A 16,716-nucleotide genomic window follows, 5' to 3' on the forward strand; every position below is an offset into this window, starting at 1 on the left:
AACTCCCGATTACCCATTTTAACTCTCCAGATTACTTGAAATCACTAAATTTGGAGCAGTAGTTATCACTGCTACTATTTTCTTGGTGTGGCAAAGTCTAGACCCTATTTGTGAGAAGAGTCTGATCATTTGATGGCAGATACTTTCTACAATATAAACTGTATTGCATACAATGCCCCGTTTTTATGCAAAATAATTGTAATATTTGTTTACTATCCTGAGATTAAATTTATAATGTGACTTCATATAACATTTCATTAAAAAATCAATATATTACCCTAATTATAATATAAAATAGAAATAAGTGAAAATAATATAATGAAATAACATGTATTTCAACATATAAATGCTCAGATACCATGACATTAAAAGACATAAAGAAGTAGTCAAATTTTTGAACCTATTTATAATGAATAAATTAAGATTTAAGAAAAATTTGGATTTAAGAAATGAATATTAATGTGAAACTTAAATATTATCAATACCTATTCTTTATATTTGACATTTTAAAATGAGGACAAAATAAGTATATATGTGTGTATGTTTATATATGTATGTGAATATATACCTATTTTTACATGTAGATATATTGCTAGAAAATTCAATGTACGTTAAAACTATGCAAACATATTTTGGGCTTATATACAAAATAGAATTAGATTCTGAATACAATCAATCTTTTCTCAATTTACACAGTAGTTACATAACTAAAAAATCTATTATATATTAAATTCAAGCTAACATTATTTTGCATTTATATGTAAAATAGAGTAAGGTTCTATGTTCAGATATTTTTAAACAGAGTTTCACCTTTATTTCTAATGCATTAGAAATCTTTATGGACACAACTTAACCCTCTACTGTGCAGGATTGTAGGACAGCCATAAATGCCAGCATCAGCCAACCAAATAACCCCCTACAAAAAAAATAATAGCAATAAGACAGAAAAGAAAGGAAAGCGCTGAGGACCCCTACTGAGAGCCTTTGTTATAGATGAAGGCTCCTGAGAGGGGTAAAGTCCAGTGAGCTGAGTAGACAGGGAAATGTGAGTGAAAAACTGCCCACTTTCCGTGTGAATACAAATGAGACCAGTTTTACTAAAGAATCTAAAGCTTTCTTAGGTGATTCCTTTATTTTCATTTTCAATTCTTTTTAAGTTTTAAGAGTTGCTTTTTAAAATTTTCTACAGCATACTCAACAAATAATTCAAAACAGAGAACAAGTTTTGCTATGACAGCAATCGGTAGGCAGAACATAAAGGTTTAGGGGAACTATGAGAAAGGTATATATGCAAATGCCTGTTAAATGTCTTCACTTGCCTTAATGGACTTCTCCAACACAGTATATTGTCTCCCCAAGATGGTTCTACTCAGTTTCCCCATGTCAGTAAATGGTAACTCCAGCCTTCTAGCTGCTGAGGTCAGGTCAAGAATTTGTATCATCCCAAACTCTTTCTCTCACACCCCATATCCATCAGTCATGTAGGTTGTACCATTGAAATATATTCAGAACTCGACCACATCTTAGCACCCCCACTGTCACTAATCTGGTGCAAGACATTACTGTCTTTCTCTCTCTGAGATTTCTGCAATGGCCTCCTGACTGGTTTCTTACTTTCTTACCCTTCACATTATTCTCAGCAGCCAGAACGATGTTATTAAAAAGGCAGATTATATCACCCTCTGCTCAAAGCCTTCCATGGCTCCCGTCTCATGCAGATGAAAAGCTAGTTTTTATAATGACCATAATACCCGTCGTCCTGTGGACACACCTCGACCCCATTATTCCTCTGATCTCATCTTTTACTTCCTTCACCCTCCCCTAGCCACGCTGCCCTGCCCTCCTTGCTGTGCTTCAGAAACGTCAGACGTGTTCCCATCTCAGGACTTCTATACTTGCTCTTCCCATTGTCTGGAATGTTCTTTCCTCAGATATCTGCATGGTCAACTCTCCCCACTTCATGTCTTTGAGCAAAATTCAGCTTCTCCTAACTCAATAGGTAATATGCCCCTTTTGTGCTTTATTTTTTCTCCATAGCACCATATTTCTCATCACCATTTAAAGTAGTAGATATATTTTGCAGCCATTAGAGCAGGGATTTTGATCTCTTTTGATCCTTAAAGTACCTTTAGCATTTAGAACAGTTCTGGGCATCGTGTAGCACTAAATAGAAAATCATTGAATGAATGAATGAATGCCATTTTTCTTTCCTTTTTTTATGGACTTGTAGTGAGAATCCATTATAAGCTCTGTGAAACATGGTCCTTTTTTTCATAAATCTCATAGAAGGGAGGACACAGTTGTTACACTGACGATGATAAAACACTGTTTCACGTCGGTAAGGCTTCTCATAGAGTATTATAAGAGGGTTCATGGTGAAAGGGACATCTCATTCATCTTGGGGAATCCAGGGAAACCTAGGTCATTGAAGATTATTGGATGGATTTTGGCATGATGAAAGGTATTCAAGAGTGGCAATATTACAATTAAAAATATAAGGGCACAGAACCAGGAAATGTGTGCTGTGTACAAGAGCCACAAGTACTTTGTGGTTCCCTTAGGGTAAGTTTCGCAGAAGGAAGTGGTGAAAAGTGTGGCTATAGAAGCAAACAGAAGCCAGGGCTTTGCAAGCAACACTAAGAAACTTGGATATTTATTCTCCAGACTGAAAAGTTGTAAGCAGGAGAATGGTGGTATCAGGTTTATGTTTTAGGCTGGTCGTTGATTATATGAAGGTAGTTGTAGACAGCCAGAGGAAATTATGAATGTGAAGGAGAAGTGCTGCAACAGGGCTAATTCAGGTTGCTTCTCATTTCATTGAATACAGGGCCATGAATGAATATGCCGTGCTGGGGATGCTCTTCCTGAATCTGAGGCCTGTTAACTGCTGAACTGCTACTTGACATTCATTTCTAAGATCAAATGTCACTTCCTTAGAAAAACCTCTTTTGACTCAGACTGAATCAAGCTCCTCTTTTTAAGTACACTTCATACCTTGTCCTTTCCTTCATAGCACTTGTCATAGTTTATGAGTGTATATTTATTTGTACAATTGATAATATCTGTCTATAGCTTAGATAACAAGCTCTTTAAGGGAAGGAGCCATATCAGATTTTATCAATGGATGAACAAATATTGATTGAATGCATGAATGAATCAATGTTTCCTAGAGAAAGAGTAGCTGATCTAGATATTTTAGTAACATCAGGCTGCAGTCAGCTGAGGTGGAATTGATAGGTGAGTAAAGAAAAGCAGTGAGTATAGATTATTCTTTTAAAAAGCTTTGTAAAAACAGAAAGGTGAGGGTAATTACTGGCTAGAAGGTCATGTGGAATTAAAGGAAAGATTTATTAGAATGGGGAGATACCCGAACTATTGACAGGCTACGTGGTGTACGGTCACAGAGGAGAAGAGGCCAAGATGAATGTGAAGGAGGGTAAGACAGGCATCTGAAGATTTCTGAGAACATGCGACATGTGGTCAAGAGAAGTTTGGTAAAGGAAGAAAAGTAGGGGCTAAATTGTGGTAAGCTCTACCCTGGGAAATAAGAATAGGACAGTACTCTATACTCTTCAAAGAATTTCTGTCATCATAAACCAGTCATACAACTTAACTTGAAATATATACAAAATTTCCTATAACAAAGAAAACCAGTACATCGGAGGACAATTAAAGTTATCAGAGTATTGTATTTAAAAAATTGATATAGCAGAGGACACCAACTAATTTTTTCATCAACATCTTATTTATTTTTTACAATATAGTCTACCACAATAAAGGCAACCATTTTTAGTCTGACATGAGAAATGAGGATTTATTTTACTTATCTATTCTCTTCCTTTCTTCTTCTTCCAATTTTTGATGGTTATTATTTTAATTCTTCTTGTGATTATCTTTTACCTTTAAATAATGTACTTAATCTTTTATTCAATATTTTAACAATTTTAGATGGTTTGTGAGGATTTAGCTCTCCTACAATTTTTTTGCTCTTTCCCATTTCCCATATTCCGTAAGCTATAACTTTGTTTTTATATTGTCATATTTAATAACATTTACATTCTATTCAAATATACTTTCTAACACTTTTCAAAAGGATGATTTTAATGTTTAAAAATCAATTGGGTGTTTACATAATCAAGGGCATGTAATGATGGAACTAGAATTACGTTTCCTTTTCTAAGATCACAACTTCTGGGAAAAATGCTCCCAGCATCCATGTTCCCTATCAGTCATGCCATATTTTGTTACACCTCAAATTTGAAACTTACATGCATTTTTGTTTAGTTTTTCCTGATAATTCTCATTGTTTTTCTTTTTTCCTTACTGAGAGTAGACATACACACTTTATCATGTTAATATTTAATTCCTGAGGAATTTTATTGCTTGGTATATATTCCTTTATTTTTGGAAGACATTCTTGAAACGAACTAACTTCCTGTTCTAAATTGAACTGATTGTTTCGAGCTTTTTCTCTGAGATTTCTTACATCAGCTTTTGTATGTGCTAACATTGTCTTTCTTTGAATTTTACGTTCACTAAATGAAGTGCTTCCTTGAGTCATGGCCCCAGGAAAGGTGCAGAGGAGTCTTAGCATCTCTGGCATGGTTTTATTTTTGCCTCCATATATTAATCTTATAGTTGGATAAGAATTTTAGGTTCATAATATTTTTTACCAGATCTTTGAAGGCTTTGTGTGTATGTTTGCATTTTTAAAATCCCTATGTTGTGGAGAATTGGTATAGTGAGCTAAGTGAGGAAATGAGCATTACTCCTGGGACTTTTTTTAATTGCTTCTAATCAATTATTCTGGATACAAAAGCTACTGAGGCAAACACGTATAAACATAAGTAAATTATTTGTTGGTGACAGTAATATATAATAGTTAACTTAGTTATCATTTCCTGCTTAAAGAATAAAATAACTATAGACAAGTGGTTACCAGGGGCAGGGGGTGGGTCAAGGAGGGAGGTAGACAGGTTAAAGGGAGTCAAATATAGGAGGGTGGGGGAGGGTGAAATGGGTAAAAGGGATCATATATATGGTAGCTGAAGGAAACTGGACTTTGGGTGGTAAACACACAATAGAATATACAGATGTCAAATTATAATGTACACTTAAAAATTATATAATTGTATTAACCAGTGTTACTCCAATAAACTTTAAAAAAAAGAATAAAATAAGTTTGCATGGGTTGGATATTGAGCAGTTCATTTTTATTCTTTCACCTAATGATTAAGTAGAATCTGTATGAATATAAAAGGCTGAATTCTAGTTCTATATTTGGATACTTTGTTGGTATTTTACTAAACTAAATGTAAACAACTTGAGGGCAAGTACTGAAAGTATATATGGTTTTTATGAATAATCTCTTATTACAAATGTTGATATGTCCTAGGCAGAATAGCATGGCTCAAAAACAATTCATGTTATTTCTGTCACTACAATGTGGACTTAATATCAAAACTCTTATTAAAGAAATATCTGGTATATTCTGGTATATTCATCTCATGACTTATAAGTATAGAGAGATATAAGCAACATTAGTGTTTAAAGGTTCAACTCCTTAAGTACCAGCCATCCTTATTTACTGTAGATGGAGAAAAGAAACCCTGTGAATAATAAACCAAATGACAGTTGAGGTTTGTGAGTAATCAGTTTAATCCAGTGGATTAGGAATATCTCATCTGTCCTACTGTCTCCATCTCTTAAGTAAATACAGAATTTTAATTCTAACTTATAGTCACTTGAGTGATTCATTTGTTTTTTAGCAGAGCTAAATTGATAAATGTTTTGAAGCTATAATAAAAAATCAACAGCTTATTTGATAGATAAGGTGGAATTTATGTAAATGTAATTTAAACTTACATTTTAAGACTTTGTTTTCAAAATAAACAAAAATGGCATTGTTATTTGATCTTGAATGATGTACACAGGGAACTCATTTAGCATATGAAATTTATTATCCCCTGGATGTTTTAGGAGTTCAAAATTACAACTTGCTTAGCAAATGTGAAAAGTCATATCTCCTGTTACACGTTAACTTCCATCGTGTCAGTTCATTTCTCTGTTAGTGCCAAGTTATAATATATTCATATATAATCAAGATATATTTGCAGTAGTATTAAAGGAAGCACTGTGTATTCAACAATTGGTAAATTATGAAATCATCTTTTCGTGATTAAATCATTGCCTTTATGTGTGTCAAGTATTCAAATTAATCTATAGAAGTGTATAATTCTGCCATGTACAAGGTTACTATAGAATATTGTCAGAGCTTGGAATTTTATCACTTCTTGTGCAGAAATATTATTATACCAATAATATTTTAGTTGCCTTCTGTGTTCAGAATATTATTTTAGAATAAAGAAAGACAATTAAGAGAGACTATAGATTTTAGTCTTCACAATTTAAATTAAAAAGTAAATTTTCACTCATAAAGATTTTAGAACCCAATGAAACAATATTACAGACATATAAAATGACAGTGAACATTGTATGTGAAATTTTGGGGCAAATGAATTGTCTGTAACAAATTTAACTTATTAGAACAACCTTCCTGTCAGGAAAAAAAAAGTTTTGATACTGTTTTAAAGGAAGAACATGAACTGGCCCAGAGAATAGCAAAATCAAGCAGAAAGGCTCAGAGATGGCTTGTGTGGGAGAGCAGACATGTTTGTCTGACTAGTGCAAAGATTGTGCTGTCAACAAAGAATATGATTGACTCTCTGGTTTTTTTAATTTAAGTTTATAATAAGAGGCTGCTTCGCATAATTAAGAAACAGATATGAATCAAAACCCTTTCTCCATTCACTCAAGCAGATTAATTTCCTGAGCTCTGGTTATGAGTAAGAATGCCAATCTCATGGTGCGGTTATGAGGTTTAAAGGTGCTAATCTATGTACAATGCTTGGCACATAATGAGCACTAAACAAATATTAGTCTTTTTTCTTTATAGGTCAAATACAGCACTATGCTATGTGACCAGAAAATGTTAAATTTTCTTGTCTCCATTATAGGATCCAATACAATATGCAATATACAATATATAAAACACAATATACAAAAATGCAATATACAATACAATATACAAAAATGTAGGATAGAGTAACCTTTATTTTGGGTGCTCAGCAGTTCTCTCTCAACATGTTTTCTCCCAGTGCTCAGGTGGTTTAAAGGATCAGAAATGGTTCCAGGGTCCAGTAGGGCCTTTGGCCTACATTACTCCTGAACGCCATCTACTGTGCTAAATGGATGTGGGCAGAGTAATCGTTCTTCAGAGTTGTTCTGAAGGGGGAAAGTGCCGGACTAGAGATGGATTTACCAGGAAGCTACAGAACTTAAGCTTCGGCAACCCTCATCTACACAAGTCCCTTCTTAGACCTGTCTCTAAATTGTGTTCGTAATTTACATTCATCTCCTTAAGGATGACCCCTCAAATTAAATAACCTTCGGGCCCCACAACCTGGATCTACTCTGACTAGATTGTCAGGTAAGGGGAAAAAAATTCAATATAATATTTAAAAGATGGGTTGGCCAATAGCAGGAAAAATAAGTTTTGCCTTTATTGTCAAAATAACAATTTATTAGTAACCTTTGACTCCAGGTGCTCAGTGCGCTTGCCCACTAGCCTGCCCTTGCCTGTCTAAGAAGGTACTCTCTAGTCCAGCATCTGCCTAAGAACTACCCATATGAAGAAGTGAGAAAAGGGACCACCTGGGAATCAGGGATATACAGTTACATTGCCCAGGTATTTGATTTCTCACATTTTTAGGTGAGTAAAAAGGAAAGGATAGATGGGAACCAATATTATATTAATCTGACTCAGTATGTTCCAAACGATGTTAGGTACTCTACATGTATTATCACATTTTTATTCTCATGTAAGTAATATCTAAATTGATGCTTGGGAGAGGTCAGGTGACTTCATTTTATACAGCTAGTGGAGGCAGAATTTAAACACAAGGCTTTTTAAAGTTAAAGCCCAGGTTCTTTCAATCTCCCTATGTGGCCAAGGCTTGCCTGCCAAGAATCAGCCACTGGGAGGGAATGGCATTTAACCTACAACCAACCTACAATCTTGAATGCCTAACATCCTGCCAGACACTTAGTAAACTTTTCTTTCTTGATTCATTCACTTATCATATATTAAGTACCTGCTGTGTGCCAGTCATTGTGTTGCCTGTAATGTGCTGCCCTCTGCTTAGTTATTACTGCTCAATATTGTCACCATCACCTAGAAGCTTTCTAGATAGGTAGACGGGCAGGCAGGCAGGCAGATAAACAGACAGACAGACAGACTGACTGATAGGATAGATAGATAGTAGAAAGAAAAAGAAAGAGAGAGAGACAGAGAAAGAGAGAGAGACAGAGAAAGAGGGAGAGAGAAGGAGACAGAGAGAGAGAGTGAGAGAGAGAGAGAGAGAAAGAGAGAAAGAGAGAAAAGAAAAGAAAAGAAGAAAAGAAAAAAAGGAAAGTACCTAGATATATAGATACATAGATGCATAGATAGATAAGCAGGCAGGTGGATGGCTTCATAAACATGTATTGCTCACATAAAACTTTCACCATTATTATGATTAATATCTTTTGTTATTTTAAAAGCAGCCTCAGAAATCCTTTTAAAGTTCATTTTAAACAAAATTTAAGATTTTAGCTATTTAATCACTAAAACTGAAATACTGCATTGATTTGGAATTAACAACTTAAAATCTTTTATTCTCAAAACCTGTAAAATAAGATTATATTTTGAAATAGACAGTTTTCTTTATCTCTCAACCTTTTAATTTCTCTTTTTACATTAAAGATCTTTTCTTTTTCCTGGATCATTTTATCCCATTTCCATAATCATTGTCCAGTTTTTGAAAACAATACTTATAACTGCACTACTACAGAAGTTCAGGGAGCCACACTGTGTGTCAGGGAAGGAAAGCATGATTTCAAAAGAAATACATCAAGCTGTGGACTGTGGCCAAGGCCTACTGAAAAGAGCCAAGTCACCCTTGGAGGGTTTGACTCACGCATTAATTGTGAAGTTCCCAGTTGCATTAAAACAGTCACTGACACACTCGTCCCAACAACATCCTCATGGGTAGAAATTCTCAGTAGTCAAATGGTATTGGGAATATTTTAAATAAATTTTCTAAACAAAGATCTTATATATATCATATGTATTATATATGATAAAAGTATATATATGATAAAGAGAAATGAGGTGTGACTTAAATGTAGGAAGTGCCTACACTGTAATGAAATGAGAAGACTGTTTTTAATTGGTCCTGTTTTGATCACATGAGTTTGTCAGTGTAACCAAATCTTTTCTTTAGGAAATGTGTTTTCTTTCATAAGTGCTCACCTAACAAACAAATCATGCACATACCTGAGTGAAATATGACTCCAATCCATGAATATCTATGAAGATTCTGAATCACGTATCCAATTATATCTCAAAGAGTAGAATCTTGATTATAATATGGCCTCAGTGCTTGAGACAGTGACTGTCACATGGGTATATGGTGGGCTATTCAAGAGTAAAATCTTTGTTATGTTATGGGAGAAACTATATTTACATGTAACTTGACTGCAGCAATAGAGAGGAAGGTACTTAGGTTGCACAGATGGCATGGTGCAAACAGTTCTATAAACATATTTGCAAATGATATTAGAGTTGGAAACTAAAATGGCTTTGTGAATACACTTATAACTGTTATCATTTCCTGCCACAAAAAGAGTTTTCTGTTCCTCAATGTTTATTCTCAAGAAGTTTCATATAATCCTTGCTTTTAAGGAATACTCTGTAACTCCACTTATTCCCCAAGTCACCTTGTTCTTGATGATTATAGCGTAAACAAAATATACTTCCACAGCATTTTAAATTGCCTCAAACCGTCGAGCTAGGTGTATGTCTATAAAGATATGCGAGTTTTCTTTAGGATGTGTTTGTCTGTATGTTGGTCAAAATCAGCCAACAGCACGAGTGCCTGAAATGTTATTGAGCTTTGCACACGTGAAGTATTTGATACAAATGTGATCTTGGAGAATGTGATTTTAAGCAAATTGACAGCCTCAGAAATGCTATGTAAAGCTTTAATTTTGGAGATACTTTCAGTGTTGTTCCATAACATTGGATAGATTTTACTTTTTAAAATTCTAATAACCTTTTCTTCCTTCCCCTTGTTTGCCGATCCAGATTCACATCCAGAGAACTGAAGGATGTGACCATATGACCTGTTCACAATGTAACACTAATTTTTGTTATCGATGTGGGGAGAGATACCGCCAGCTCCGTTTCTTTGGAGACCACACGTCAAACCTCAGTATATTTGGATGCAAATATCGCTACCTCCCAGAGAGACCTCATCTAAGGAGATTAGTGCGAGGATCGGTCTGTGGTGAGTATCCAACTGACTTTGAGGACTCTTCCCTAGGAAGTAAGCAGTGATTACTAGAACTTGGAAATGTAATAGCCATGACAATTTCTGAGCACCTGCCAGGTATTCTTAGTGGGGCTTTTACCCCTAAACAGGAGGAAGATATTCTCTCTTCCTTTGGGTTTAAAATTTAAAATTTAAGCTTGTTAGCAGGACCTTATATGAGCAAGCAGATTTTGTTCAAAAACAAATTATTAATTATACTGCAGACATGTGAAGTCATTAGTCTTTTAACTTTCTGCAACTCTATTGTAAGCCACTTGATGAGAGAAAATGTATATTTATTTTTACATTGATATTTTCTATTCATTCATGGAGCATATGTAGTACAATTAAAAATATCCATATGTTTCAGAACCCCCATAATAGAGTTCCGTTGTGTCTGTATAGTTGATAAGTCATTGTATATATTTTTTCTATTGTATTAATTTTAATACTAGTAGCTAACAGTTAACTAAATGAATATCAAATGCCCTCACTGCACATAAACCCAGGTTTAAATATCCAAGTGCAGTGCTTTTATGGATTGATATTTTTACCTCCCTCTTCATCCTCAGCAACACACAGTCTCATACATAAATATGCAGATATAAGCACAGATCCCTGCCCTTGCCCAAGGCCACCACCTTTTTGGGATGAAGTGATCTCCTGACTTAATAGTTCTTCCAATAGCTCCCTACTCCTCTAGAATGTACCTACTGTAAGATTTCTTCCTCTCTTTTCATCATAAAGAATACCATTCTTTCTTTCTCTAGCAGTGTTTCCTATGCATATGCAATATTTTTTAACATCTTCCACATGTCCCCTTTTCTACCTACTTTTGCCTAGTTACTTCATGAAAATCTCTTTATATCTCTCTTTAGCCTTCCATCACTTCATTGTTATTGCAAACCACTTCCCTCTCTAGAATCATATGATGGTTTATCAGAACAAAGCTGGTGATCATGATAATAACTCTTTCAGGTAAAAAGTAGAAACCAGTGCTGTCATTTTCTAAAATCTGTATGATCTCCATAAAAATATCCTTACTGAACTTTAAACATAATTTTCCATAGCCAACAGCATTTAATAGAGTCAAGATTGGTTTTAATGATTTTCAGTGTTTTCCTGTTCATTTGTTTGATATGCTACATATTATAATTATATAACCAATATCTGCTTATTAGTTAAATAGACTTTAGGGGGATAGCTAGAGAATCTAGCCCCTATTTGTAACAGTACTACCATGAGAAAACTAACTCCAAATTAAGTTTTGAATTGTAACCTATTCATAAGTCTATACAGAGAACAACCGAAAAACACAAAGTCCTAAATTTTATGCATCGTTCTTTTCTTTCCTATTTCAATGCCATTTTGTGGCAAGATGTTTCCTTCCATTTTTTATTTTAAATAATATTTTATTTGACCATTATTTTTTTTCCTTTTTGTTTTCCTGTTTAGTCATTCTTAAATATGGGAAGTTGTTTCCTGTCCTTTTTGTCCAATAATATTTTGGATGCATTTTCTTTGGATCTTCTCGCCATTTATCTAGATGCCATTAGAGTCTTCCTTTCAGGTCATAAAAGTCGAGTTATGTAACAGCCTGTAGAATGGATGGCCCATAGACATGGCCCATAGACATTGTCAGCAGGGAAATACTTTCTCTGTAAGGTCTTTCTGTTTTTATTTTAAAAATATATGGTCAGCTTTCTATAAATGGTTTTCTTTTTGGCCTGTTTTTCTATTCAGTGTGTGTACACATGTGTGTCAGACAAACCTGACAAAGTAGGGAGCAGTTAGCTTTAAGATACGCTAGCCTTCCCACACATATTTTTTCACCTCCAGCATGGCTGCCTCTAACTCCTTTTGGACCATAACTCCCAGTGGAGTGATTCCCGCCTCTCTCATCCGCACATAAGGCCAGAAAAGGGGTTACTCTGTAAGTCACAAACTTACCTTCTTCTGCCGTATAAGAGAGATGTTGGATTATAGCAAAGCCCTCCTGCTCTCTGTCCTTTTGTGATGCAACCCAGTTTGCTCCCTTAGTTTGGGACTGTGGCCACCAGATATCCTTGGACAAAGGCAGAGAAAGGGCCTGCTCTTCTCTCACAGCTGGAAGATGGGAAACATGATCTAAATCCCATGTGACCATGCGCCCAGCTACAGGTTCTGCTCCCAGAGAATAAGAGAGGCCAGAGATTTAAAGCTGAACAGCAGCCTCTGACATGGAGACATCTCCTTAATAAGAAATAGGCAGATTTTCAATGAATGGTGTTTCAAATAAAAGTGACTGAGGAAAAATGCTTCATTTTCATTATTATTATTATTCCATGCAGTTATTCAAAATATTAAAGCATATAATAACAAAGAAAATAAAGGTCTTTAACTGATCTCTAAATGGCAAATACTTTATATGAACAAAAGCAATGGATACTCCTCCAATAATAAATATCCATTTAAAACAAAAAGACAAGTCTCAAGCCAGAATTGAAGAAATACAAATAGCCAATAAATGTGTTTTAAAATATCCAACATTATTAGTAGAGACACGTAAGTTAAAATAGAATGCGATTTTTTTTTGACCGTTGATTAGCAAATATTTTGTCAAGTTAATAATACTGGACTTTTATATTCTACTAAATGAATTAGAAATTTTGTGCAGTTCTTTTGCAAAGAAATTCTATAGTAATGTAAAGGGCAGTTTAAACCATAACATATCTAGGTAGGCTGACAATGGGTTATTTACAAATATAATTTAAAATAGCAAAAAAAAGGAACAAAAAATGAAGTGCGAGAATAAATATATAAACAAATATGATAAAATATTATTTCAGCCATCGAGAATGGCATTTTAAAAGAATTGTTAATCATCTAGGAATAAGAAAGTGTATGCTTTATCCCTAAAGACAGTTTTGAAAGTAGACTTAGACATGTATTGAACATAGATTATATGATTGAAATAAGTTTATTACTTCTCAAAGAGAGAAAGCACATATCTGGGTCTTCGAGTTCAAACGAGTAATGTTTGAAGAAAAAATTAGTGCTGTTACTTTGCAGTCACGTTTCATTGCTATTATAAAATTATATTGATAATTATTTAAAAAGGAAAGATAAATGTACATACTGAGCTATGTGTACAGGAAAAAAAAAGATTATTTATAAATATGGAAGCCAATATATTCTAAACACAGCATAGCTTTAAGAATGTATGAAATGTAATTGTTCAATAAGATTTAGTATTACTTAACTAGATTTTGTCATTGGTGAAAAATATAAACTCGGTTAGACATGCATCGATTGAATGGCAATCTTTTTAAGTTAGATATTAAAAATTGTGTTTTCCATCTGCCTGTTCATAGTTCCAAATGGTTAAAAAGACCATTTCTTTTTTGTTGTTGTTGACTATATTCCCTATGTTGTACTCCCCATCCCCTTGACAATTTCGTAACTACTAATTTGTACTTCTTAATCCCTTCACCTTTTTCCAAAGATCATTTCTTAAGAATAAAAAAGTTAATATTTTTCTGACAAACTTCCAACAAATGGCTGCGTTATCACATAATTTTTTATGTAATTGGTTATTCTAATTACTGTTCTTAATTTGTAAAATTGTGTTGCTGGTTCATTCTTTTTCAAAAAAAAATTTTAATTACAGCTGACATTCAATATTATATTAGTTTCAGATGTACAGCAGTAGTGATTGAACATTTATATATTTACAAAGTGATCTCGATAACTCTAGTACCCACCTGGCACCATACGAAATTATTACAATATTATCCACTATATTCCCTATGCTGTACTTTACATCCCCGTGACTCTTTGGTAACTGCCAATTTGTACTTCTTAATAACTTCACTTTTTTCACCCAGCCTGTCAACCCCCGACCGTCTTGCAACCATCAGTTTGTTCTCTGCCTCTCTGAGTCTGTTTCTGTTTTGTTTGTTCATTTGCTTTGTGTTTTCTTAAGCAGCTATGTGATTTTACTGCAAAGTCCCTCCATTCCTTTCTCATCTCTTGTTATGTGTGGGTTGTGCAGCTTCAGTGCTGTGCCACATGCCTTAAAATTAAGATTACTACATAACAACAAGATATTAACTACAAGCCTCTTTTTTTGTACTAGTGCCTTTCAAAGTTAGTGGGATTTCAGTTGTGAACTCTGTGCTGTTTGCATGTAACTAGAATTTTATAACCACTGCTCAGTTATTAATTTAGAGGGAGAAAAAAAAAGGCTGGTTGATGCCATTTGCCATCCTTATCGGCATTTATAACCTTCTTATAAGTGCTTCCTTTTTTATGTTAAAATGATTTACTTGAATAACCTTCAATATAGTGTATGTTTATTGGTAGTTTTCTCTATCAATAGTACTGAAATATCCCATTTGTAGTTCAGTTTATTAGGTGTTCATATTGTTAGTTTTCTGTGGACCCAGGAAGTAAATTCACTTTTTCAGATGTCGGTTTGGGCAGAAGCCCTCTATAGCACTTACTAGCTCTCCATAGTTAGTTCGTGAGCTAACTATATTTTTGAGACACGGCTCAGAATATGCCACTCCTTTCTTAATCTTTCAGAATACTGAAAATTGAAAATGGAAGAGATCTAAAGGAAAAGCACAAAGATGAATGGTCCTAGTAGAATAAAGTGATCCAGTAGCTCTGGTTTTTCTTGCTTATAATCACTGCTCAATAAATGAGATTTATGTGACTAATGTGTCCAGTACTTCAATGAACTTACTAAACTTACATATGTGTATTAGTTTTGTACCTGATATATTTTTTAGAGAAATATTGCCTTAATTATAATCAGATTTTAAAAACATTGCTGAAATTGTTGGATAAATTCATTTTAAGTCTCTTTAAATGGTTTTACCTTTTTTTTTTTCCAGCTGGAAAATTATTTGTTGCACCTCTAATCCTGGTCTTGGGATTAGCACTAGGGGCCATAGCAGTTGTAATCGGTAAGAAACACTTAACATATCTGAGATTAGAATTCTTTGAGTGCCATGGAGAGAGTATGAACGTAAATGCAATAATGTGAGTCTGTTATTAAGTGGACATGATATCTGTTCCATGCTTGCTTTAGATAGGCAATTGGCATATCATTTCAGATTCAGAGGTGCATGTTTCATAGAGAATGTATATGTGTGAGACATTTTCAATCCATGGACACTTTGATCCATATGTCTTATAAATCATTATTAACCCCCTTTTGATACCAACATTAATAAAACTAGAATGTTAGTAATAGAGACTGGTGGACTAGAACCCAGATTTCTCAGGTGGAAGCATCAAAGAAAAAAAGATTCCAGTACACTTTGAGTGAAAGGGTGCCCTGGGTGAAAAAGACACCGATGTGTGTAGGAACATATACACAACATATACTTGAGTACTGACAGAAAGAAAATGTATCAATGATTTGTATAGTTTCAGCCACACAAGTATATTAAAATATATACTTTAAAGCAGTGGTTCTCAGGCTCTAGCATGCTTTAGAATAAACTGAAGAGCTGTTTAAAGCATGGGTTGGTGATTCCTCCTCACAGTTTCTGAATCAGGATAAGGACAAAGTCCATGGATTTCTAGTTCTAAAAAATTCCCAGGTAATGCTGATGCTGCTAGTCCAGAGACCACACATTGAGAACCATTGTTTTAGAGAATATTAAATTAAATGTTATAGATGTTATGCTTTGATGAGTGTTCCACATGGTAGATGGAATTTAATTTTTTTCCTTAATAAAAGTATTTTGCACATGTAAAGTTCTGTTTAGCAAGTAATTTGCATGTGTAGGATAGAATTATAAAGTAACTGATCTGTAAGTCTCTAAAATGAGTTAGACTTTATGAAATAGATACTATTATTATTTGCATTTTACAGTTGAGAAAATTAAAGCTTCCTAGGCCCTCATAAGTGGTAGAACTGGGAGTTGAACCTGATATTTGGCTCCACAGCCCATGCTGTTAAGTAATAGACAGCTGTGCCTGAAACTGAAGTGTGAATATTATAGTGTGCAAATGATATGACTAGAGATAATAAAGAAGACTTAAACCTAAGGTTTGACATTTTGATAGAAAACATTATTCAATTTTCAAACTGGTATCACAGAGACTGTTAAAAAGAAGAGAAAGCTAAAGAAAAATATTACAGAATGAAATTTTATAGAAGTAAATACATTTCATAGTATAGGTATCTTTCTTCATTTTCATGTATTGCTAAATAATGATTATTTGTAAATCATTTGCAAAATGGAAAATTTTCAGCTATGTAAGCCTAAATGCCTCTCCTTCTAATTAGCTTTTTTTTTTTTTTTTA

General features: G+C 34.1%; 1 protein-coding gene across 1 annotated transcript in view; it reads left to right on the forward strand.

The window, feature by feature from the left end:
- Positions 1–16,716, forward strand: part of RNF217 (ring finger protein 217) — a 113,723-nt gene that overhangs the window by 87,249 nt on the left and 9,758 nt on the right. The window contains 2 exon segments of the mRNA XM_039854669.1: positions 10,187–10,388; positions 15,293–15,364. Coding sequence (XP_039710603.1) covers positions 10,187–10,388; positions 15,293–15,364 — 274 coding nt within the window.

Source organism: Pteropus medius, unplaced genomic scaffold (genome assembly GCF_902729225.1).
Source record: "Pteropus medius unplaced genomic scaffold, Ma_sr-lr_union100, whole genome shotgun sequence".
Lineage (NCBI taxonomy): Eukaryota > Metazoa > Chordata > Mammalia > Chiroptera > Pteropodidae > Pteropus > Pteropus medius.